Genomic DNA, 27231 nt, shown 5'->3' on the forward strand with positions numbered 1-27231 from the left:
TTCTCTCTAGGAAGAAATTTGCGAATGCTGCTATATCTAATAATATGTTTTCTCTTGATATTATGATCTTTGACTTTTTTTCCAACGATCCAAAAGTCCCGACTATGTCCGCAATCTGAATTGCGTCAGAACATTCGAACGTGTTCCTAAATCGTTTTAACCAAGTGTTAACCTTGTTTGGTCCACACATTCCCTAAAAATTGCGCATATCTTATACGATAAGCCATCTAATTTTAAAGCAAAGAACGTTGCGTTCTTTAGACTCAATGACACCTCCACCACTCCTGATACTACTGACATAAAATGCCTGCGGTATCCTAATTCCACCAGCTTATTTACGTCATAATCTTTTTGTTGAAAAGTTACCATGTACCATTTCTGTTTTTTCCATACTTGTCTTTTCTCTCTAACTACTTCTTCTTTTTCTGAAGAATAAGTCGGACCGTATTCATTAAAACTTCGTAGTACTCCAATATCTAATCTGTAGTACCGACTATCCGAAAACATTGTTGCCGGTTCGCCGTTATCCTGCATGACTGGATAATGTTCTTTATGGTTATTAAGTAATGACAACATTGTTGTAATTTATTCTAATTCTTACAAAATATCAGTATGGGTGGGTGGTGTGGGTCTAATCTAACTATTACTATTACTCATTAAGCTATCGCATGTATATGACAGTTTTAGCCTTGACTTTTGAAAATAATCAAACCTAACGCATGTTATTACTCTTTATACTGTATCTGGGATTGAACCAATGACCTATTTTTAACTCGCACTGTACTGAGAACGCTACGCAGCATACCCCTCACAGCATACTCCACCATGACAACATAATACTGTATGTCGTGCCTAATATGCAGGGATGTACAATATAAATGACACAGTATTAGTTGCTTCTACCTACTATCTGGAGTAGATAGGAATACATTAAAACTACTATCTCCACCAACCTACTGCGTAGGGTTTTTATAGAACAACATGCGAAAGGTGATTGAATCAATCATAACTGAGACTGATAGACTTTAGAGTATTCATTTATTAAGTTATCTTTTAAAGTAGAATTTAATAGGATGTTGTGATGTAAGTTATTAGGTAAAACTATTAAATCACATTTCATAAATCTGTTGGTGAATTGGTCAACGTTAGAATATCAGAGATGTATTATAACATACCTCGATGAACTGGATTCGAACTTCTGGCTACGGAGTTCGTCTTCTAGGTTCCCCACAGTGGATGGATGTCCACTGGCAATGTTGTTGTTAACAGCTGATTCCCAATAGCGATTCTACTGAGAATAATCCTTGGAGACTAGCGCACAACTCGATCTCCTGAGACTGACCCTCAGCCACTGATCCTTGAGACTCCTCCAAGACTGACCCTAATTCAGTCAAACATTAGCTTTTTATCTTCGTATTCATGATGACGAATTTGTTCTTTCGTTACAAATTCTGAAGCTCTTACATCTCTGAGCCGAAATTGTGCTGAATCACAATTTCTGCATTTTCTCTCATTGACCAAATTCTCCAGACAGCTTATGTCTGCGAAATTCACACTTTTACCTAATTTTGATAATGTGTACATGTTGACATAAATTTCTACAACGTTTTACATTTACTTGTTTCGTATTTGTTTCTGTTCTTATGACACTGCAGACTCGTGTCTATTACTTGAAGAAAACAACAACCATCAGCAATACGCAATATGATGTTATAATATGTCTGCAACCTAATTACAACAAGTTAAATCATAAACAAACATTTTACTATTTCCTTTTCAAGCCAATTAATGAGATTGAATAAATTTAGATCTTAAAATCTTCCAGAATTTTGGCGTACCGTGACACTTGTAATAACAACTAACTTATAGTTGTTCAGCTGTAAATTTCTCTTCAAGGAATAGAAACAAAATAAGAATGGAACATGATTCAACTAGAAAATAAGAACTGCCTTTTCTGAAACATGAGCCTAATTAATCATTAATAGCTGAAGATTACGTTTGAATGGTAGTTATCTAGCATCTGTGTAGCAAGGAATGATACGCTTAATGAAACAAATGAGTTACGGACGTAGAATCGTTTATTCAAAAGCTATCAGACGTGTAGGGATTTTCTCAAAATACGCCTTTCAAAATATACACCTAGGGTTTACGAATGTGAGCATTTGCATTGGCTGCAGTCACATCGCAATTTGTGTGTGTTCATTTTCCTGTCAACATCTTGCTTTGTTCATCCCCTTTTCCTACAAAAAAGAAAAGAAAGAAAATTTCTGTAAAAAGACGAAGTGAGTCCAAATATACATAAAAATAGCTACAGAAAATCTATTAATAAGGTTAAATACGTACGGATGTATAGAAAGTAGTAGGGAGATGACGGTTCTTGGAATAACTCGCTTCATTATTATGATCCAGTTATAAGACAGTGAGACCTAGGTAAATTAAAATCGCACAATCAGTATATACTCTTTGAAAAAGTACACTAAAGTATGTCTTTGAATATGCAACGGAATATTATTTTCCTATTTATATGTATAGTAAGTTCCTACAATGGGCATGTTTAGTAATATTATATATGAATGTATTTTCAGATATCCCATACACATGTCGAATCAACATTTTGCAGCTGTGATGGAAGTATCCAGAACGAACAAGAGGAATAGAAGCTTGGCATCGGGGATTCGAGTTGAATGTAGCAGCTGCACATCCTTCGTTATGGAAGTTCCTAGATGCTTTGCAAAGAGAGCAATCTCTTAGTGTTGTTCGAATGAAACAAATAACTGGTGGATATGAAGTCAGAATAAACAAAAGATACGCCTACGTTACGAAGAGACTGAGCAACGTTTGTGAAAATTACAAATCTGATGATGTAATTACATTTTTAAAAGGAATTGCATACAATTTTAGATTCTGAGTTAGATGATTCTATGTAAACTGATTCTATGTAGTTTTAATTTCTTCAACAAAATTCCTTTCAAGTATTATTCAGTTTGTAAATATTATTACTATGTCTCAGGAACTTTGTGCAATATATTTATTTGTATTCAGAAATGATGTTGAAGGTTTTGCAGTAAATTAGAATTAAATTTGAGTTTTGAATTAGATTGGATTATTATTGTTCTATAAAAGTCGCCTCTAAACTAGATATGCAAGGGCTCGGAGAAAAACCGGCTTTTTTGAAAAAAAAAACTCGTTTTTTTCTGCTTTGCTTTTTGCTTGGGAAATTTTGGTCTTTTTCAAAATTCTGCTTTAAATTGATAAACCAGATTTTGTTTCGCTTCTTTATAACACAAAAAGTCATTTAATTAGTGGTTGATGCCGATAATAATATAAAACTTTAAAAATAAACCATGAATTTCGAAAAGATAATTCAAAGAGTTTTACTTCTCAACATATTTACATTATGAATTCCAAAGGATTAACTAATGTATATAATAAAGAGTTTTTTTTTTAACCTAATACATACAAAAGTAAGTAGGGTTGGTAAGAACCATGGTTGTTTTTGAAAATGCCAAAAACCCGTTTTTTCGGGGGGGGGTTAAACTAGGTTTTTTGGTTTAAACCAGGTTTTTTTGGTTTAAACTAGTATTTTTAAACCAGGTTTTTTGGTTTAAACCAGTGTTTTTTGGTTTAGATATTTTGCTTTATGTATTTATATTACATATTGACAGAAATAAGTTTGTTTCGCCTTGGTGTTATTATGCAACAACAGGGTTATGCTGGAAGATGTCACATAAGCTTAAAGAAGTCCGGTCAGTAAATCTCTTAAATAGGGGAACTCCCGCTTTAACCATCGGGAAAATCCAGTCATTATTCTAAATGTAAAACTAAGCTCTTAGAAATGAAACACGGATGACAAACTGAAATGATCCCGAGAGAAAAATGTCGATAACTCAAAAGTTAAAATAAAGTTAAATAGCCTCTAAAATTGCCCTCAAATACTACATTCTTCATGTTAGCTTTAATTCGTAAATCATGTGCTCCATCCATCTTGATAGTCAATTTTAGAGCGAAATATTGCATTTAGGTCATGGAATTCTTATCTAACTATAGAATACACTATAAGAAAGCTATTTAGATAGAATAATCATGAAAATGAAAAAAGCCAAAACTTCCAAAATTCTCGTTTTTTTTCAAAAAAGCCGGCTTTTTATGTGAAAAAAACCATCGATTCAAAAATGCCGGCTTTTTTGCATCTCTACTGCAAACAACTTTGAATCGAAATTATTATTACAAATGCATTTTTGTTGTATTATCATCCTCTAATTGACTCAATAATAATGTTAATCAGTTTACACTATTGCAGAGTAGCTACAGTATGAAAGTTCATGACTGTTCATTACAAGCACATGATTCATGCAATCAAATATTAGGCTATACACCAAAACGTCCTTTACAGCCAAGCGTCCTTACACCGAAACGCCCGAACACCGTAACGTCCGTACACCGAAACATCCGTACACCAAAACGTCCTACACCAAAACATCCTACACCGAAACGCCCTACACCGAAACATCCTAGACCGAAAGGAGACACAATGAAGGATAAACTTCAATATCCACGCCAGTAGTGTAGAAACCACGGGGTTGGAGGAGGGATTAGATACGAAAGACACGAAATAGAGTTCAGTATTATATCTTTCCATTGTGTCTTTCTTTCCGTTCTCTTTGGTCCAAAGAATTTCAAACCACACTTTCTTTCATTCAGTGTTATCCAACAGTGACAGGGTTGTATTTTCGTTACTATTGGGCGGGATACTAATATAAAAACAAAGCTGTTGCCGGAATTTAAAAATATCCTTGTATATCTTCTTTTCATATCTGCAACAGTAACCGAGTTGGCCTACGGGCTCCGGGTACAATCATGTACAGAAAAAATTCTCTAAATAATTTCTGTGATGTACAAAAAATATTCGCTAAATATTTTTTGTCATATGGAGGAAAATATTGTCTAAATAATTTTTGTCATGTATGGAAAATATTTTAAAATTATTATTTTATAGAACATTAATCTTTGTTAAAATCAATTAGAAATCTTCAGAAGATATTTTAACTAATGTATCCAATACGTTGTAAAGATGCATGTTTACAGTCAGAAAAATTATTCTTCATTCTTGATAAATTATTTTCTGCTATTGGTAAATAATTTGTAAATATTCCATGCGAAACATCTTAAAAATCATCCCGTTAACATTGTATAAAATATTTAAAATACATTTTCAGTAATGTTTGGAAATCGTACAGGAAACATTTTTTGGAAAACTTATTTAACGGCGTATAAAATATTCCTACAACGTTTTTGAGTGTATTCAGAGAACATTTTCAGTATTATTTGGAAAATGTTTTCAACAACATATGGAATATATTTCCTTAAGGGAAGTAGGATACATTTTCTAAAGGAAAATGATGGTCCGTTTTATAAATGTTTTGAAAATATTTCATTGTTGTGTGGGAATAAATATTGTCAACAGTACCATAAATAGGATTTTTTGTGTCACTGGGATAGAACTTGTTATCACCATTGATAGCATTTATCTATCCTAAACTGCGGCACTTTAATTCATATTATCTGACATTTTGAAAATTAAGGGGGGTGGGGTGCAATGACATCAGCCTTTCTTTAAATTTCGCCCACGATATTCAGTGAAAGGTACTGCCCCCCCCCCGAAAAAAATTGTGGGCATGCCTATGGTTCCATGACTCCAGAACTAGCACTGCGGGTCAATGCCATTTTAATAATGAAATATATATATATGTATAAAAGCTTGCGGGACTTCTAACCCCTTTCGCTCGCTCTGCTATGTTTCGTAATGCAACTAGATAACTTTTTTATCATCAAAATCACTACCGTAAAAGAATAGGGGAGAAAAAACTACCCCTTAATTGAATTTCAAAAAGACTGGTTCTTGTAAAATCTTTCGTAACTGGCGCCTAATAGATAGTGATAGGCAGTGGGATTATACCCGGTGGGAATTTCAAAAAGTGTGACGATGTGCAGACTCTTTTTAATTTTTTAGCTCGTTTTATTCCACCATAATATAGAGATCTGCTCACGCTAATTCTGTAGCGGATGTCACAAAGAAATATACTTGAATTACACCATGATTTTCATGGGAAAAGTGGTTTAATCTAGGGGAATGACAACATTATTTATAAAAAGTAAGTTTATTACATAGCTAAAAAGGTAATATATAACAACATTTGATTTAGTGATTCAACAAAAGTAATGGAATATCTGATAGTTCATTTGATAGATTGATACCTTAACTTATATATATATTGATTGACAGGCTAGAGATTGAAATATTTAAGTTAGAAGAAACGGAAGATGAAATACAAGTATGTGACAACAGTTCTTAAAATTGAAAGTTTTATGGTAGGTACACAATTCATTTTGAAGTACCGCATGACATCTCTAAACTTGAATTTTATGATGCAACAAGAGATTATACATACCTTATGGTAGTATTCTTGTAACTCTTAGAAACTTTAACGATGATTCTGTCTGGTCACAACCGACGTCTCGAACCTCTGCACCGAAACTTCTGAACTTCTCAACTTCTCAATCAACCGTTTGAGACCTTGAGGTTCTTTTATATTATTCTCGAGGGTCACACCCAAGCCTTACATCCGTCAGTACATCCGTTTTATCATCTCCACGAATATGGAAACTTATTGCTCTTTTGCATTTTGATTGGCTCTTAGAGACTGCCGCATCCAAAATACGTGGCGTGACACACATGTACATACGTGTACTGTCACAGCCGGAAGAATTAAATAGCGTGATCTCTAGACTTATCTATAGATTCATATCTATATAACCAATTTCAACATATTAATGCGGTGTTACGTTGCCAAAATCATGATTATGTATCCTGTAGGATGACTATGAGTAATCTTCGACAAGTAAACTTCCTACAAAATTGCGCAGCAAAAGCAACATTAGTCACTTTCAGAAAGTTTTACGTATTTCCTGTTTCTGTTGCTAGCTTGTAGCAAGTCAAGACAGAGAAAATGTCTTTTATAATGCATATTAATCCAAAATAGCCTTCTCAATTCCTTCAATAAAGAGCAATGTAACCATATTTTTGGATTCAGCGTCACATTCTCACTGCTTCATAATTTTCGACCTCGAAAATCATCAAGAAGCGAGGTTAAAGCTGGAACATGGGTATTTACTTTCCGAGTGCCCCTCGTAAAAAAAATATATTGAAAAAAAGTTTTCGCAAAGTGAAGAAAGCATGGGTTATGTATACTTATGAGTCTGTTGTCAGCATAGTCGCATTTCATCTTTTCTTAACAATAATACAGAGAACGTTTATAACAAAATGGTGTCTATGTTCCTTCACATAACTCAGCTAAATGGAGATACAGAAGATTATGAATGAGTAACTTCTACTAACAAGAATAATTTAGTTTGACACATGATATAACTAATGTACTATAACAAAGTTAAAGATGAACAACATTTCAATGTGCTAAAATTTGCAAGAAGTCACTTGAATGAAATATTACACTAAAGTTGAAAAGTCAATGACATATTGAACATGCTACATTAAGAGAAAAAGTCAATTTTCTCAATTATCATAAATGCTACGATTGCAAGAATGCAACAGAAGAACAACCTACATAATGTTCATTAACAACTAACAGTTCTCAGTTCTAAAGATTCATTATTTAAAAAATCTTGCATAAAAACCTTAACGACAAACATCCACATTTTATTGGAATTGTAATATATGCAAAAAGGACAGAGAATAAAGTAATGACAGAGAGTGAATTAGACTACTGGACAATAACAGAGAACCGTTCGGTTTATCATTCTAACGGTGATTTTGTAATGTTCAGCACACTATCTTAGATTCAATTCAGTTTCAGTTTCAGTACAGTAGATTCACTAATGGCAAATTCTGAACTTTAATAAAAGTAAGTATTAATATACGGTTACGTACGTTAAATACTACAATCTAGTGAGGTGTGTACCATCTCATATTCAACGAAATAGGGTCCCATTAGAAATTTAACACTACACAAGTAAGTAAGAAATAGTATTGTTATAATTAGTAACAATGTAATATACTCAGGAGCACAACAGTTTGCATTATTTCATTACATTATACACATATTTTAATTTCAATATTGTGCTTATGAAGTGATTGAATGAAATAAGAGAACATAAACCATTGATGAAGAGATTGGCACCTAAGATGAATGGAAAAGAAGATATGCCAATAACAAGACAATTACATAGCAAGACAGCCTTGTTTCGTTGTTTACAAAGATAAATGAATGATTACAATTTAGTCACCCCAAGTAATTAGTAATGAGTAATTAGTAACGTCAACTATTAATGGGGTTTAAATAGAGAATGGTTACATAAGGATTCGAGATATCAACAAAGATTGAATTACTATTATCGACTACCATTGATTTGTTAATTTATTATAATGAATTTCGAATATTTAAGTTCATGTAGATTCAAGGAAGAACTACCGTCAAACTGTTGATATTGTGATCTTGAATTTTAATTTACTATAGGTTATATTATTTTAAGCGTGACAAACAACGAATAATAGTTCAACATTGAGTTGACTCGTAGAAATTGCCTTGAGTCTACATGTCATGAATTTATTGGAACCCTGTTTCGTTTTAAGTAATCTTCCAAAATAATGAACAATCCTCTCTTTCCTTTCACCTTTTTTCTTTTTTGCGTTTTAAAAAGTTTACAGGTGTATTCAAAGGAGCGAGGAATGAAAAGGATCCTTTGTTGTTTTTCGGGAACTTCGGAGAATCGAACCAATACTTAGATTTGGGACCTTCACACTTAGTGGTTTTTACTTCCGCCTGGTCATGGGCGAGTTTTATTAGGTATACCGAATTGAGCCAATTAAAGAAGTTTAATCATTTACATATTATTAATTTCTTGCCGGCATCAAAGTATATTGCCATAGGCGGTTATTTGCAACCTTAGATTTAGGAGGAGCAGGGGCAACAGTCGTTTTTGTAACCTTTCGATTAAGGAGAAATTGTCTCCCCTTTCTCCTATTACTTACTTTAAGTAGCCAATGGAGCGAGGAGAGAGGATTTTAGTTTGTCGATCTGTGACGAGGGGGAATCGAACCTCAGAGTACTTGTATTCAGGAACTAAATCGTATCCCTAATATAATTTGGAATCAACATGGAATCAATCTGGAATCAACGTTTCTAGGGGGCTATTACACTAACATCACGACAGTTGAACAGATACATAGAATAAAAAAAATATAATTGCATGCATAGACGAGTTACATCAAAGGAAATATTAGATAACAAGTATTATAAGCTACGCCGTGGACAACCACAATACTTGATACGGGTTTCCTGTTACGCATTAAAATGCTATTACAGGAACTTGTGTGAATGCAACGAAGAAAGTTGCAGCAATATTTCCATCTGTAAGTATGAGTTTTAAACCAAGATAGGGTATTACATAATTCTACAATTATATCCTTCAAGCTGTTTATGTGCGATATCGATATACTAGTGAAAAAATGTGGGGATGGAACGTTTTAATTCTTACTAATGTTAGCAAGCGAACCCATAACGCCTAATATGGGTTGAAAATATGTTTTCTGTTATTCGATTGGTGGCTGAAATTTATTAGTGGAAATCCGTTCGGGCGTTGTTCGGGCGTTGATTCGTATCGAAGTGTAATATTGTTCTTCAATATTCGATATTAAGGATTCAGAAGGTATGCCACGTAGGTGGTGTACAGTGTACAGTGTATTTAGTGCAATTTAGTGCAGTTATTTAGTGAAGTGAACGATGAAGTGTAAAAAAATGTTGTAGAATTAGTATAAAAACGAAAGTATTAAAGTAAGAACAAGAAAAGGAAAATTTCGTTAACCAGGTAAGTAAATAGGCATTTTCGAGTGTCTTTCCTTAGTCCTACCAAACATCATATAGACTACCACTAATAATACATTAGTGATACTGCAGGTGCTCCAGGAATACTATTTTCGAAGGGTGAACTATCCTTGTAAAGATCACAGACATTCACTTGTTCGTCCAATAGCTGTTCCAAATGTCTGAAGAATTAATCAATTTTAGAAGTATCCCCTTCCAGTGCTGGCTGTTAATTTTGAACGAGGTGCCTCTCGAGCCTTTGTCAAGAGTTACTCATGAAAAGACAATTTAAAATATGTTAATTCATAATCTTATTAGCTCTAAATAATAACTAAATAAACTCTAATTAACAAATCCAAATCATTAATACATAACAATAAATATTAATCACCATTAACGATTTTTAATACATTAATACTTAATGATAACTTCTGTAACAGCACAACACAATTAATAGAATGGATATGTAGTATAGGTGTTATTTTATATTCTTATTCACCCCTTGTTTGTTTTTTTTTTATGAGTATGAAAACGTTGGTAGTATAATCTAAAGTGCATGCGTAACCGCATAATAATGCATTTGTCTGTTCATTCATATGTGTGTCCTTGTTCTGCTGATAGCGAGTCGTTGGAATTTTGTGATGATAAAGTCTTCCGGGCTTCCAATTTTACGTAATGATAAGATTAAGTAATAGTGAAGTTGAAGAGTATAAAATGTTTGCATGCAAATGTTTGCATAGACTTTCTCTTTATATATATATATATATATATATATATATATATATATATATTATATATATATATATATATATATATATATATATATATATATATATATTTCTCTTAAAATAGTAAATAGATAAAAGGAATCCACATAATTGATATTAGGCAAACCCCTGTTCATATGATTAATTATTTATGGTGTTATTTGTCTATTTTACCTAATCAAGAGTCTACCTGTGTCTTTTAATAATATAATTTGTATTAAGAGATAATAGGGGTCTGTCGTCGGCTAGAAATAAGAATACATTTTAAATAACTTGATTGTACTTACAACTTGTGGCAAAACAAGCTTTTATCTGTATAGAAAGGAACTAGATTATTACGAAATTACTTTATTTTCTTTTGTTAAATACCATGTTGTACCATATAAAGTAGTGCGATAAAATTTATTAGATAATGAAAATAATATTAGATAATGAAATTTTATTAGATAGTAAATTTCTTGAATTACGTCCCATGATTATGCCTGTTAGGCTAATGGAGACGGTGGCGATGAGTAATGAATGAAAATGATGAAATGAAGGATGTGGGAAGAAACGGGAAAATCTCGAGAAAACACACGGTGTTGTCCACCATAATTATTAAGATAAGAACACTAATGAGTAAGAACTTAGAATATAAGGTTAGAATGCACGTTGAAGAGGAAAAAGGCACTCATCAACATTCAATGACATTTAAGAGGACACACTCACTGACCGCTCAAATACTTCCGGAACAATTTAGGACAATTTACGCCAATTATTCGGGGACGCCGGTAGCAGAAAGTTAAACTATACCATAGATGTTTGCATGATGTAACGCCCTGCCTGGTGTGTGGATGGACCCTGATTGTCTGCAAAGGGGTTGATGGCACTATGTTGTTTACTAATAACTTCCGTTAAGGGCAACCCTGACTCTAGCGTGATTTTAATTAAACTCCGTTAGGCAGGAGTGTCCCTGGGGGAATGTTGTTTATTCACCTCGCATGCTCTCAGCAAGTGGATGTGAGAGGACTGAAGAATTTCACCAATTAACACCTACACATTGGAACAAGACTTGAATGCATGGAGTTTGGAGAATATGTAGCATTAGTAATTAGAGGGAATGTAGCATGAGTAATGACATGTAATGCATGTAGGAGTGTAATATGTAGTATTGACATAACTTGCTTGATTTCCTTTTCACTTTTCTTATTATTACAATATAGTTTATTATCAGTTATATAACAGATGCAACGCAAAGGTTTTATGCATGTTTCATGTGCAAGGTTATGTTGAGTGTTTTTGTTTTATTTTATTTTAGTTTTTTTTTCATAATTAATAGCGCACTCAAGGGAGTTATATCTATATGTGTGCTAACTGTATCCATAAATAATATACTATTGGGATATATGAGTAATATACTAATTAATAAGTTAGCCTATAAGTTACTGAACATAGTGTTCTTATATAAAATATGTGAACGAAGTCAACACATATATATCGACAATGTGCAAAATATATAATAATCTAACAATTTAACTAAATAACTATTACATATACATATTCAAATAAATCTAGCAATTATATAACGTTACTTCTACACTTCTAATGATAAAACAACAGTAAATCAATATTAATCAATAATACAAAGATAATCAACATTAGCCTGAAACATAACTTGCGCAACACATATAATTATGTACTAATAATATCACCATAACTACATAATCATCTGTAACCAAAGCTCATCTGTAATCAAAGCAATATAACGTTTATAATAGTACATTAATAAGGAGTAGTAAGGTGCATAACTCAATAACACATATTCAGGTAGTCAGCACAGGTAAGAGTCAAGCTGTCTAGGAGATGGAAATCACTCTTAGGACTGACGCTTCATCCAACCTAAAGCGGTCAGAGTAAGAGCACTCGTACGCAGAAGCCTTCTTGGGAGAGGCTACTGTGGAGCACATATTCCTTATTAGCTGGTGGAACAATAATATATTTAGCTAATTTAATGGTGACAATTAGATAACCATTTAAAGGTCATGATTAAAGATAAACGTCTAAACAGAGTTCGAAATGGAGCAGTGGGCGAACAAGGATCAGCCTCCATTTTGTAACACAATATCAAAGGCAATTCCGTGCTCACTCGAGAACGGAAGGCTTCCTATCCGAGAGCATCCTAAATTCTTTAAATTTTCAGCTTTGATTAAATAACTTTAGAATTTATTTAATGTTATAATTTTTCTTGCAGTATAATTTGCTATTTGGTGTAAGTAAGGTGGAAAGCAGTTCCTTTACTGCTGAAATAGAGATCCCATCAGAATAGGACCAATCCAAACCATGAGTATAAATGGTCTGAAAATGAATACGTTTTCATAATATGCACTCTTGAGAAAATAAAAGGTATTTATAGTGACTACTGCCTTGTAATTAGCAATGATGAATGAACTATGGCTATTAATGGATGTTAATTAATTATTAATCTTATTGTTTCCAGATTATAGAATGCTCATGACTATTCATTTGTTTTAATGTACGGTACAATTTAGTTACCCTTTTATTATTATTATTATTATTATTATTATTATTATTATTATTATTATTATTATTATTATTATTATTATTATTGCATGAAAACTTTCTGAGTAAGGCTGTTGCCATTCAACTTGACCTAATTCCAATAGTAGAGGATTCATCTCAATTAGTAATGGTGGTGATTTTTATATCTTAGAACCTTCTTCCTTTTAAAGTAACGCACTTCATTGCATACAAATTATAGATAAAGATTGTTGTCCTGAGAGTGTGTGCTGATAACAAGTGGGTAAAGAAGTAGATAACTTACTTCCGGAATGCAGAAACTATGCAAGAGAACATTATTACATAATAGCAGATAATACTGTTATGAAGTAAGATCATTGAGAAAAGAAACAATATTTGATTTAACAAATATGAAGTATATAACATTATTTTATTTAATAAATATGAAATACATAACAAAACATATACTTGATTGGAGAGAGACCTTTAAAAAGGGTACAGAACGTTGCAGGATCAGGCCGGAAATAGACCGGAAAAAAAGTAAAGGGGAAAGAAGTCGTCCTAGCTTCGTAACAGAGTACTATACCTACATTCATACCAATGAAAAAAATAAAGAGGGGGTACACAGGTATTTCGGGGCTACCTATAGTGCTTACGCAAACGGTGAATTGTGAATCGTCATCCATCTGCAATATTTGTAATACAATAATGTATGTAACTATAATACTTTATATAGAATATACTATAATGTTGCATTGCAATAATACAAACAAAACAAGACGTAATTACTTACGACCAATGGCAATTAATAGAGACTTTTATCTGTAAAAGGAAGCAAAACATGATTATACAAAATTAAGATTGTTGTCGCTCGTGTTCTTTTCTTGTCTTTGTTTTTGTTTTCAAATGACAACTACGTTCTCACTGCTTCATTATATAATGTTTTAGAGTAAAATAATACTAATAGAATTATGGAATTGATTACTAATAGAATACTAATAATGAATTGCATCTGCTTATAAAGGTAGTAGGCTACTACTTGAATAAGATAGGTAGTCAGTGTATATGAAATTTATAACCTATATTTGCACATATCATAAAAATGAGAGTTCCTAATGTAACTAAGGAACAACTTATACTAAGCTAACGAAAACTAATAAGGGTACATACAATGCCATGCAATAATATTATATACATAATATTCTATTCCTTTATTGAATTTATACTGACTTCATTTACTTTTGAAGAACATAAGAACACTTAAAGCGAATAAGTACGCAAAAAAATCTTATTTCCTGTCGCATAAAATAGAAAAGAGAGAGAACAACTTAGCTAATCTCGCATAGTTGAGATAGTGACATATGGTATAATAAGGAAGTGCGTTTCTAATTTACAAGCAATTAATATTTACCGTTGTAACAGATAACATTAACATATTAATTCCAATATATAGTTCTATACTCTAACAACGGGTGTCTACAAATAACACATTGTCGAGTTGAGTCTGCACAGTAGGTGCACAGGCTAAATGATTACAATGATTTACGTATAGTAAATGTATATTGACATATACATACATTTATTTACAGCAAGCCTACTATATATATAGTGAAGACTATACTGTTGCCACTTGAATTAATCATAATTGAATTAAACATTCGCATTGCACTAGCTTTTGTGCACGGATGTCTTTTGAATAGTACTCTCGAATCATACATTCCAGATTCTATTATAGATTGGTGGCGGGGAGTAATATCCCGTAATCGAAGGCAACTTAACCTAACTTATGAACTTATTCATGCTTCTTCATATATTCTAAATGAATATAATATATGTTTTGTGTTGTTTTGTTTTCGTGTGCCTTGTTTATCAGATTATGGAGGTTATCTGGTGGATCGAATTCCTTGTAAAGATATGTCCTGCGTGAATTTTATTTACAAAATTCAAATTTGTCGAATTCTTGAAAGTGAGGGGAGGGGGTACCAACACGCATTTGAGATTTGGGCATTATTAGGAATTTCTACATTTTAAGTTCTACCTACATTATTGTTCTGTCTCTCCCTATTAAGACGTCTTCTAGAATGTCGTCCCTCTATTATGCGGCTGACCTCTATTATTATAATAACCTCTTTTACCACGACCCTTATTATTATAGTATCATTGTTCTCCACGATTTATCAATACACTCTGTCGATTGATTTTAACTTTGGTTGACTACATTCCACATTATGGAGCTCCAAGGGAGCATCAGAGAGGGCACGTAAACCTGCTTGAACCTTAGCAGATTCATACAATTAAGTAGTTTCTCTACTTCATTTACACACGACCTGGCTCACGAGTAAAATAACTTCCAATACACGGGGTTCAAACCATTTTTAATATGTAATGTGTACTCATAATTAACTCTAGTTTGTTACATGCTCTTAGAACTGCATACCTAATTCGAAAGCGTTCATAAGGTGTTTTATTTCGTCTTGCCAATAAGGCAATGGTTCACCAAGCCTATCTGCGAAGGCAAAAGCCTATCTGGACCTATAAAATACGAAGGCGTATCCTATTTTTAATTCTTATTCTCTCTCATTAATGCGATTTTCAATCCTTCTAACGGAAGTATTACTTTTAACAAATAATTAATTTTTATTTTCCATTTCTCTATTTCTCTCTTTTCTTTTCACTTGGTGTTTTTTTTTTGTTTTGTCTGTCTGTCTCTGTCTTTGGTCTGCTGTCAACACCAGGAATATAATACCTACGCAAGGAATCAAGTTTCCTTAGTTGTATATATTTATATATTTTCTTCTTATTCTCTTTTCTCTCTTTCTCTCTCTCTCTCTCTTTTTTGTAGCAGGGTTTCCGACCATATATGGATTTTAAAACCATTTTGTACTTCTCTAAACTACTCTTTTCTCTATTTATTCCTTCTATACATATAAATATTTAATTGGGTACCCATTTACTTACTTAATAATTTATTTAGGTATTAATATAACATTTCTTTCAGAAAGTCTGCATCAACATTGAATTTCACGTTAGAAGTTCCTACGCCTATCGCGATAACTTAACCTTTTTTTAAAACTATGAAATCATCGAACAATTCGATCAGGTTGAAACTAGAGAACTTGGACAATATAACTTCGTTCGTTCGACGTTAACTTTCTTAATGATGCACGTTGCATACATTTAGGAAATAACCCCGGCTTAGTTACCAAATTTGTAATGAGGTCTAATGATTTTTTTTTACGTATGTGCTTTCCTACGCTTATCAATTTTGGCTTTTTGTTTTTACTGCTGACTAGTTAAGGCCTTTGTGCTAATTTTCTTTATACGATCAAGATTCTTTTTCACGAGTTTTCCATACGGGGTTCGACATGGAGTCTCGAGTTCGAGTCCTAATTCAGCCTTTCTACCAAACACCAATTCAAAAGGAGAACAAGGATGGTGTTTGTGTTTTATAGTATTATAAGAGTAACAAGCAGTTCTAACAAATAGAGACCAATCTTTCTGGGAAGTAGACATATATTTCTTCAAATAGTTTACCAAAGCTTGATCATATTTCTCCATTCGTGAATTTATTCTATGATGGTAATTAATACTAAACTTTTGATGTATACCGAGTACAGTCATAATTTCGCTAGTTACTTGTATGTGGAATTTAGAACCAAGGTCTGACAATATATGGCGGGGTGGACCAAAATAACAAATAATATCCTCCAATAAAAACTTTGCAACATTCTTGGCTGTTATTGTTCTTAATGGTCGTGCCACTACATAATTTGAAAACATATCGACAGCGGTGATGACATACTTATAACCATTAGAGGGGGGCAGTGGGCCAAATACTTCCAAAGTTAAGGTATGGAAAGGAGCTAGTGCTTTAATTGGTTCATGCAACCCTAATGGTGTAGTGGTTGAGTCTTTACGTTCTTGACATTAGCGACATGTCTTAATATACTGTTTGATATCGAATCCCATTCGAGGCCAATAAAATCGCTCATTGACACGAGAAAACACTTTGCTCTCTCCAAGATGTCCGCCGTCTAGACATGATGTATGTGTAGCATATAGCACCTCAGGAACCAGACTTCGAGGAACACATTATTTTAAATCATTATTAGACTTACGATATAACACCTCATCTACTAATACATACGGACGAGCCTCATTATTAGTAGGATCAGACTTTACTAATTCACGAATTCTACCAAAATATTCGTCTTCTTTCTGTGCCTTAATTACATCAGTCGCGTCAATCTTCATTGTATTTATACAAAGTCCTTCTTCGCGATTTGCATTCTCTTCCTCACTTAGGGTTTGCGTTGGATATCTGGACATGCAGTCCGAATGTCGATTAGAGGGGTTACCTCTTATCGCTTTAATCGAGAAGTTATAAGATTGCAACCTGATTAACCAAAGAAGATATTTTCCTTTTAGATTTTTCATGTTCCTTAAATAGCAAACACAACAACTATCAGTAAATGCAGTGAAGTGAGGCACTCTTATTAGATATTCATGGAAGTGTAACACGGCTTGTACCAAAGCCATGGTCTCTTTTTCTGGGATCGTTAAGGACTTAGCTTCATGGTCTGAGATTTTTCTGCTATAATAAGCAATCGGTTTCTTCTCTCCATTTTGATTTGCATTAATACGGCGCCAATTCCGTATTCACAAGCATCTACATACAATTCGGTAGCATCTGCTTCAGGATCAAAGATGGCTAATACTGGGGCAGTAACGAGCTTCTCCTTTGAGATATTAAAGGCTTGGCGTTCTTTATCTCCAAATTGAAAGATTACATCAGGCTTAGTCAAATCTATTAAGGGCTTTGCGATAACTGAGAAGTTTTTAATAAATCTTCGATTATAACTAGCCAATCCAACGAAACTGCGTACATCACGAACTGTTTTTGGTTCGGGAAAGTTAGTGATAGCCTCGACTCGTTTAGGATCTATCTTAACCCCTTCGCGTCCTACGACGAATCCTAAGATTGGTAGTTCAGCATACATAAAGTGAGATTTTGAGGGATTTAATTTTAGATTGGCTTCTCGCAAACGAGTGAATACTTTCCGAAGTCTATCTAACTTATCGTCTATAGAATTTCCAAAGACAATCAAGTCATCCACGAAGCATGCCATAATATTAAATTTTAACCCTGCAAACACTTTGTCGCTCATTCTTTGAAATGCTACGGAGGAAGTGGAGAGACCTTTTGGGACCACATTAAAATTAAACAAACCGGCACTACAAATGAATGCAGTTTTCAACTTATCCTCTTCCTTTAAGGGAATTTGTAGAAAACCAGATCTGAGGTCTATTGAACTTATGAATTGAATATTTGTGAATAAGTCTATTAGGTTGTTGAGTGATGGAAGAGCGTAACTGTCAGGAGATATGACGGAGTTCAATTTTCTATAGTCCACTATGAGTTTCTTAGAATTATCTCTCTTCTTAACTAAAATAACTGGTGATGCGTATGAAGACCGACAGCTAGAGATGATGTTTTGTTTAAGCAAATTGTCAATCTCTTCTTTCATGGCTCTTTTTGTCTCTAATGTCTCTCTGTAGGGTGGTGAAGATACAGGAATGTTTGAAATTAATTCTATGCTATGCGCATATTCGTGTGTTACAGTTATATCATTTATTGTCCACGCAATAATATCTTGAAATTCATTCAATAGATCTACTACCCTTTCTCGATCTTCAGACGAAAGGTCAGGGGAAATGTCAATTTCTTTGCCAACATCGTGTTGTAATTTAGATTTCGAATTTTCGACTTTCTCAGCGGAGAGTGGGCTGGCTTTAACCGTGTTCACTCTTATCTCTGGTGTAGGAATACATTTCTCCAAATGTCCTATGATTTGAGCATCTGGAATAGTGACGTCCCGCTTACTCAAATTAAACACAGGCAGTTTAGCATACCCATTTTCTTCTACATACATTGTAGGTGGTATTAATCATGAGTAAGTTCGATGTAAAACATCATTCGGTTCAACATAATGATCTCCAGTTATAGGATAACATGGCTTAACTTGCACTAAACCAACTTTCCCAGCAGCAGGTATTTGCATGCGCTCGGCAGTTGTGTTCAAATTACGAGATGTTTGCTGCTCAATACAGTTGATTTTCAATATAGGACATTCGTTCTCAGGTTGGGAATCACAATGTGCGTCTTCAGAAAGGGAGATTGACTCATGAAGTTCTAAACTACTTTGAGGCACGTCAATGTTCGTAGGTGATACTGATGTTGAGCTATTCGTCCTAGAGTTACCATTTTTGTTGTAAAACTGAACATGTGACAGATTTAATACTGTTTGTTCCTTGCGGCTTGGCAAATACTGAACATAAAACTTCATGTTGGGATGTCTTTGATTGCCATTAATAGTTATAGACTGTAACCCTATACCGTACGTGTAACGCTGAATGAAATCTATTCCTAGAACCATTTTCTCGTCTAATTGAGACTGTTTAACTAATGCCACATTTAACCATAAACAACGCGATCTTCGACCATAAGTTCCAACTTGGAAACTTAACCGAACCACTGGGAGTGGTTCAGTTAACTTATCCCCTAATGTGCGCAAACGAATAGTGGCACGCATTCGCTTAGCAATTGGAAAATTTTGAGGGATCATTTCTTCAGTCAAAACAGAGACTTGCGAACCACTGTCTAATAATGCATCTACTTTTTTATTAAAAATTCGAATTCGTATCGTGGCAATCTGTGATCACACAATTTCGTTCGAGCTCTTTTCACTTCAATTGGCCTACCATCTCTCCCGATTTCATGCTTATACGTCCACATTCTTTTAACAAACGAATTACTTTTAGCACCCATATAAGGTTTTACATGATGCGGTCTTAATTCTCTACATTTTTTCTTCATTTCCCGATGAGATTCAGTATAAATGTCAGCTAAGTACAATAACCGCAGCACATGGATAGCTTGATCTATGGTCGATACTTCTTTTAAGACTAAAGCTTGGACATAGTTAGAAGGCAATGCCTTATATAGTAGGCGTAATGACTCTCTTTCTCCAATTTCAGGTCTCACGAATTTCCAATCCCGTATTAAAGTATACGCGAAGTTATCAGGTGGAAAACGAGGAGGAAGTCGTTTTCTCTTCAACTTTTGTTCAAGCTGACCTTTATACAAATCATCAGGAAATACTCGAGAAATCATTTGCTTTAATTCCCGAAATTGTAACTGTTGGATGGCATCTTTATGACATAAAAACCAATCCAGAGCTGAATTTTCAAGACAGGCCACTAAATATATATGCTGCTCCCGGTCATCCCAGTTTAAGGCACGGGCTATGGTCTGATATTCATCAAGGAATTTAGTAACCGATTCCTTAGGGTTTCCTTTAAATTTTGGCAATTTAAATACCGGGACATTGGCTACTTGATTATCAGTTTCTTCCTGTACAATTGTTTCATTAAGGTTTTGCCTATTTTCTACTTGGGATTCTTTCGGAGAGGGTGAATTAACTTTTATAGATTTATTCTCGTCCAATTGTAATGAATCCTCTGAGGGAGTCTTCATATCGTGATTATCTAATATTTCTTGCCTAATATTCTCATATAACAATAGTGCAAGTGCATTATCGGCAGTGGGGGATATTGCAAAATCTTTGAATTCTTCACTTGATTCATATGAGAAAGGACTTGGTGTTAGTACGTCATGTGCAGTCTTTTCCTGATATAGCTCCTTCTTTGCCAGTTCTTTAAATTCGTCATCGGAATCAGGTTTACATGATTCAGGTGGTGAAGTTTCTAGGAGTTCACCTTTCAAGGGTTCGCCCACATAAGGCGGTATATCAAATGGAAAATAAACTTCATCCTCACCCGCTTCGGAAGCAATTACTTGCTGCTGTTCTTCTGTCTTTAAAGGTGTTGACGCAAACCTAGGATCAAACTCAAAATCACTCGTCATAATACCAGGGGATTCTTCGGAAGAACTAACTGCTTCTTCATTAGAAGGGTTAGTCAGTTGTTCTGGCTTAAGAAAAATTGACCGTTTCGCGACCACTGGTTTATATTGCGTACTGTCTAAAGGAGTCAAGGATGGCATTTTATTACAAGTTTCTTCAAACTTAGCTAAATTTTCCTTATAACGCTGCGATTTCGTTATCGGTTGCCTATCCACAGGATCTGGTAAACTATACTGCTGTGGATGATTTATCCGAGGTTCAAGAGAAGTAGGCGAACTACCTACTGGCAAACTAGCCTGCTGCACTGGCAAATCGGTTGCTTCTTTTGCCATGGGACATAACTCGGAACGCAAAGTCTTCGTGAGCGCAGTTTCCTGACCAAGAGATTTCCTACAATATTTGCAATTTGCCTCTCCCGATTTTGTAATATACCAAGCATGAAACTTCGGCGGAGATTTCTTAGGTTTGAAAAATGGGAACCAATGGAAAGACATTTTGAATTATTAATTAAAATTTTCGTTTTCTCTAATCGAAGGAAAGAAAAAAAATATAAGGGGGTATTTCACTATGAGTAATATAATCAATCACTAATTGCCATTATAATCCACAATAATACATTGGTAAAATTACAATTCACATAATTTACTTAAATTATAATGCACTATGAACAATATACCAAAACAAAACATAAAACAAAAACAGAAAAAAAAGAAGGATGTCATAGCAGCACTACAAAATTTTTCGTCCCGAAAAATGAAAAAGGAAGAAAAGGCTTTGGACGAGCCCCCATTTGTGACGATGTGCAGACTCTTTTTAATTTTTTAGCTCGTTTTATTCCACCATAATATAGAGATCTGCTCACGCTAATTCTGTAGCGGATGTCACAAAGAAATATACTTGAATTACACCATGATTTTCATGGGAAAAGTGGTTTAATCTAGGGGAATAACAACATTATTTATAAAAAGTAAGTTTATTACATAGCTAAAAAGGTAATATATAACAACATTTGATTTAGTGATTCAACAAAAGTAATGGAATATCTGATGGTTCATTTGATAGATTGATACCTTAACTTATATATATATTGATTGACAGGCTAGAGATTGAAATATTTAAGTTAGAAGAAACGGAAGATGAAATACAAGTATGTGACAACAGTTCTTAACCTTGAAAGTTTTATGGTAGGTACACAATTCATTTTGAAGTACCGCATGACATCTCTAAACTAGAATTTTATGATGCAACAAGAGATTATACATACCTTATGGTAGTATTCTTGTAACTCTTAGAAACTTTGACGATGATTCTGTCTGGTCACAACCGACGTCTCGAACCTCTGCACCTCTGCACCGGAACTTCTGAACTTCTCAACTTCTCAATCAACCGTTTGAGACCTTGAGGTTCTTTTATATTATTCTCGAGGGTCACACCCAAGCCTTACATCCGTCAGTACATCCGTTTTATCATCTCCACAAATATGGAAACTTATTGCTCTTTTGCATTTTGATTGGCTCTTAGAGACTGCCGCACCCAAAATACGTGGCGTGACACACATGTACATACGTGTACTGTCACAGCCGGAAGAATTAAATAGCGTGATCTCTAGACTTATCTATAGATTCATATCTATATAACCAATTTCAACATATTAATGCGGTGTCACGTTGCCAAAATCATGATTATGTATCCTGTAGGATGACTATGAGTAATCTTCGACAAGTAAACTTCCTACAAAATTGCGCAGCAAAAGCAACATTAGTCACTTTCAGAAAGTTTTACGTATTTCCTGTTTCTGTTGCTAGCTTGTAGCAAGTCAAGACAGAGAAAATGTCTTTTATAATGCATATTAATCCAAAATAGCCTTCTCAATTCCTTCAATAAAGAGCAATGTAACCATATTTTTGGATTCAGCGTCACAAAAGAAATGGGAATATTCCCGTGTTTTTTCCCTGGCCAATAATTACGGGAAGGAATATATTTCCATTTGTTTCCTTTATCTTCCAAATCATAAGAACCATATGACTAATCACTTTATTTTAATATCTTATGACTTACTTGTAGGGTTTAAAGAATTTGGAGGTTAAAAATTTAAAATTCTTTGGCTGTACTTTATATAACAGATAATATGGTTTTTTAGGTTCCATTTACATTTGCGTTAACAAGTAAGATAATTCTTTAGAATTGGGGGACGAAAACTAGCAAAAAGTAGGATGACTTAAGGAAGAAATGAGTTGATAGTGGTGTTCAAGTAGTCAAGAAAGTATCGGACACTTTTTTTTAGGGCAGTAGGAGATTTGTACAAACCGTAAAGGTAAGTAAGAGTGACTTATGTGAGAAAAGAAAGTGAATTGTTGGTAACGAAGATATAAAACAACATGCTATGCGGGCCCTAACCCGCCTTCAGTCGCTAACGCTCGCTCTGCAATGCTGTCTGAATTCAATATTGGTAACGTAATTTAACGTATGAAACCATAAAACAACCGCATCAGAATAGATTATCGCAAAAAAGTAGGTGCAAAAGTGCTCCCCCAATGCTATACAATAGCCGAAATTAGCAAGGTACTAATTTACAAATGATGAAAAGGAAACATTTTGTAAAGTAATAAAGAATTATGTAGAAATAGAGATGAAGTACTACAGTTTGTAAAAAAAATAACTGCATCACTTGCTAAAAGTATGGCAGGACATCTAAAGAATAACAGTAGTTATTTTTAGTAGTGATATGCATTCATAGATTTTCATAAAAACAAATCTCGTGTGGTTCTCTTACACAGTCTTTTGTTTTGTTGTTATTTATTTCCCCTTTTTGTCACCAGGTGGGTCTGTTGTTGACTAGTGTCATTGAAGAACTGCATATGCAGCTCGGGTGGAGATTGATAAAATAATGCACATTGTTCTTATCGCGTGATTGTTTGCCTGATTGGTGTTGCAGTGTTTGCTTTTATAGTGTTCTGAAGTTTATAAATATATAAACAGTGTATTTAATGCGAATAGATTGTCATTGATTTGACGAATCATGAGCTTCAAAGACACTTCACTTCGCAAGGTAGTACAAATATTGGCCCTACACAAGAAAGGGGTAAGTCAAAAAGAAATTGGTAGAAAGGTTAACGTTCATCAGTCTACAGTGTCAAGAATCATTAAGAAACAGCTAGAATTTGGACACTGTTCGCTTAGAAACAGGTGTGGAAGGAAGAAGAAAACATCTGCGAGGGTTGATCGAAAATTGAAGTCAGTAGCGTTGCAGAAAAGAAGCATGAGTTCACTTCAACTGGCTACACAAATGGAAATGGAGTTAGGTATTAGAGTGAGCCATTCAACAGTAGTGTTTAGACTAAAGTCTTTTGGATTTGACAAGAAAAAGCCGCGAAGAAAACCGCAACTGACAAAGAAACACAAGGATGCAAGGAACATTTTTGTGCAAAGGTGCGGGGAATGGACAGAGGAAGACTGGGATCGAGTGATTTTTTCGGACGAAAAGAAGTTTAATATTGTTGGAAACGATGCTGGAGTGAAGCTTTTGATGCGTAGGGGGAAGGAATTAAATGATAATTTTATATCTGAGACACAGAAGTTCTCGGCAAGTGTTATGTTGTGGGGTTGCTTAACATCGAGAAGAATTGGAAAAATTAAAATTTGTAATGGTGCAGTTAACAGCGAAAAGTGCATACAAATTTTTGATCATAAATTAATTCCAACAGCTAGAACTTATTTTACAGTGGCAAATTTGAACAAATTCTACTTTCAGAATGGCAACCTCATGCCATCGATCTCGTTCAGTCAATAATTGGTTTAAGGAGATGGATATAGAGAGAATCTGGTTTCCTCCTAATTCACCAGATTTAAATCCTGTCGAAAACCTGTGGCATATTATAAACAAGAAACTGCGGAAAAGGTGTTTTGGAAAAAAGAACCAGCGAATGGTAGCAATTGTACATACTTGGTACCATCATTTAGACATGTTAACATGCCGTAATCTTGTTCGCAGTATGCCCAGAATAATTCAGGCTGTCAGGAAGGCTAAAGGAGGCCATACAAAATACTAAATTAAGGACAGTATTAAAAATGATGATATTGTGTTATTCAGTCGCTTGGAAATCAAGAAAAAAATCTTTTTCTTGCTAAATGTTACCTTATAAGATATTTTTTAAATTAGTTTCTTCAAAATATTTTTGTAATATGGTTATGTGTGTTGTAGGGATACTTCATTTTACATTAATATTCTGAATGGTTGTAGACAAAATGTGTTTGAACTAATTTAGTAGTTACAATAAACATCCAGTAACATGCTGGTTAAATTTTAAATATGTTATGCTGTATCATACAATTTATATGACCCAAATAAGAAAATTTATTGCCATAAATCTAAGTGATGCAGTTATTTTTTTTTTTTTTTTTTTACAAACTGTTTTAATAAACCCTGAACCACCGTTAGTAATAGACGTCGGTCTGTCTCCTCTCTCTGACTTGAATTTCTGAAGAGGTACTTGAGCTTCTCTTACATGTGAATTAACGCATGAAATTTCGAGAAATGGGCAGGAAGAAAGGTCGTATGTGGCAATGTTACATGCAAAATTAAAAAGATAAAGTATCTTGCAAATATTGTGAACATAGATATTTATGCGCAAATGTTGACAAAATTGTTTATAACATTTAAAAATTTAATATGTTTATAATATCAGTAGTAGAGTCAAGTTTAGAAAAGCCACTTACATGCAAATTTAAACTTTTTAGCGGTTTAAAAGTATGTGGACTTACTATACCATTTTTGAAACATATTTACTTCCATAGGATATATTGTAAATAAATATCCATTTATGCGTACTCTCTAAATTTAATAGAATATTAATAAAATAACATCATTCAGAATACACATTTTAAAGACTCCTCTGGGGACAACAGGAATAACATACTGTGTTATAAAAACGAATTTGTCTTTGACATCATAATATGGTAATAGAATGCAATTTTCTTTGTGATTGCACATAATTTCCCATTTTTGGGAATCTTCCCGGGAATTTACCCATTACTAATTGTAAGGTGAAAAATAATTTTTTAGTCCATATTTTTTATTTCTTTAACTGAATTGTATGCATATCATACAAAGCTTATTTATTGAATCGTTTCCTTTGGTAACGTTGTTAATAATTTGTTCTTACCTATTATTTATAATATTCGTTGTTGAAAACTAAGATATGGTGAGCTGGTGCGGATCTTCTTCCTCGGTGAACTTGTCAGTTGTAATTGCTTGGTAAACAAATAATACATTTTGACCGCTGCAGAGAGAGAAAGTGGGAGAGCCAATAAGTAACCGAGTGACGTAGCGAGGCATAACTTCCTCATGACGCCACCCTTCTGAGTTTAAACTGCTAATTAGTTTCCCTGTTCTTCACCTTTCTCTCTTCGTGAAGAAGTCTTGGAATAGATTATAAGACTTTTCGTTTACTAACCTCTCTGGATACTTTGCACATGGTTTTCCTTCCTCTCTCTCTTTATTTCCTGATGACTGTTTTCGACATACTTTTACCTGTCTTCCACTTCGAATTGATTGTCCGTGCTTACCAACCACGCTGGATACTTCCCACATGCTTTTCCCGCTGTGTGTACTTCATTGTTTTGTTTAACACTTGCTGGTTAAAGAATATTATGCATGATTAGAAAGTTACTGCAAGATTTCCTCGTTCACATTCCTATATCTGTTTGGACATTATTGTTGCAAGTTTTCGATATTTAAAAACAGATTATATCTTAAGTGCTTTGGATTGACACGGATGGCTGCCTCACATTCTTTGGGAGACAGATTGTTAATTAGAACGATGCCAGACAAATTTATCAACGTTTCCCATATTAGACTGCGTTTACCGATAATAATTGCACTTTAAAATGTCATAATTAGACTTCGGATCGATATGCACTAAAAAGTGACAAAATATGCGCTAAACCACGAAAATATGCGCTAAACATCACGAAAATATGCACTAAAAAATGTAAATATGCACCAATCAAAAGTTCAAGTTATATGAGATATTTTATTATCTTTAGAAAAAAATGTTGTATTACTTGAACTACATACACTCAGTGTAAAATTATGATGCATTCATGCTACAATACATAACTATGAAGTTTTCGGTGTTTTTTTGG

The 27231-nt window shown here is 33.9% G+C and overlaps 1 protein-coding gene across 1 annotated transcript in view; it reads right to left on the bottom strand.

The window, feature by feature from the left end:
• Positions 1-2103: 2103 nt before the first annotated feature.
• Positions 2104-27231, bottom strand: part of LOC145675807 (uncharacterized) — a 103317-nt gene continuing 78189 nt past the window's right edge. The window contains exon 3 of the mRNA XM_081746517.1: positions 2104-2240. Within this exon, the coding sequence (XP_081602643.1) occupies positions 2228-2240 (13 nt within the window). The 3' untranslated portion in view covers positions 2104-2227. The remainder of the gene's footprint in view (positions 2241-27231) is intronic.

The sequence above is a fragment of the Thermobia domestica genome, chromosome 18 (genome assembly GCF_964235325.1).
Source record: "Thermobia domestica chromosome 18, izTheDome1.hap1.1, whole genome shotgun sequence".
Classification (NCBI taxonomy): domain Eukaryota; kingdom Metazoa; phylum Arthropoda; class Insecta; order Zygentoma; family Lepismatidae; genus Thermobia; species Thermobia domestica.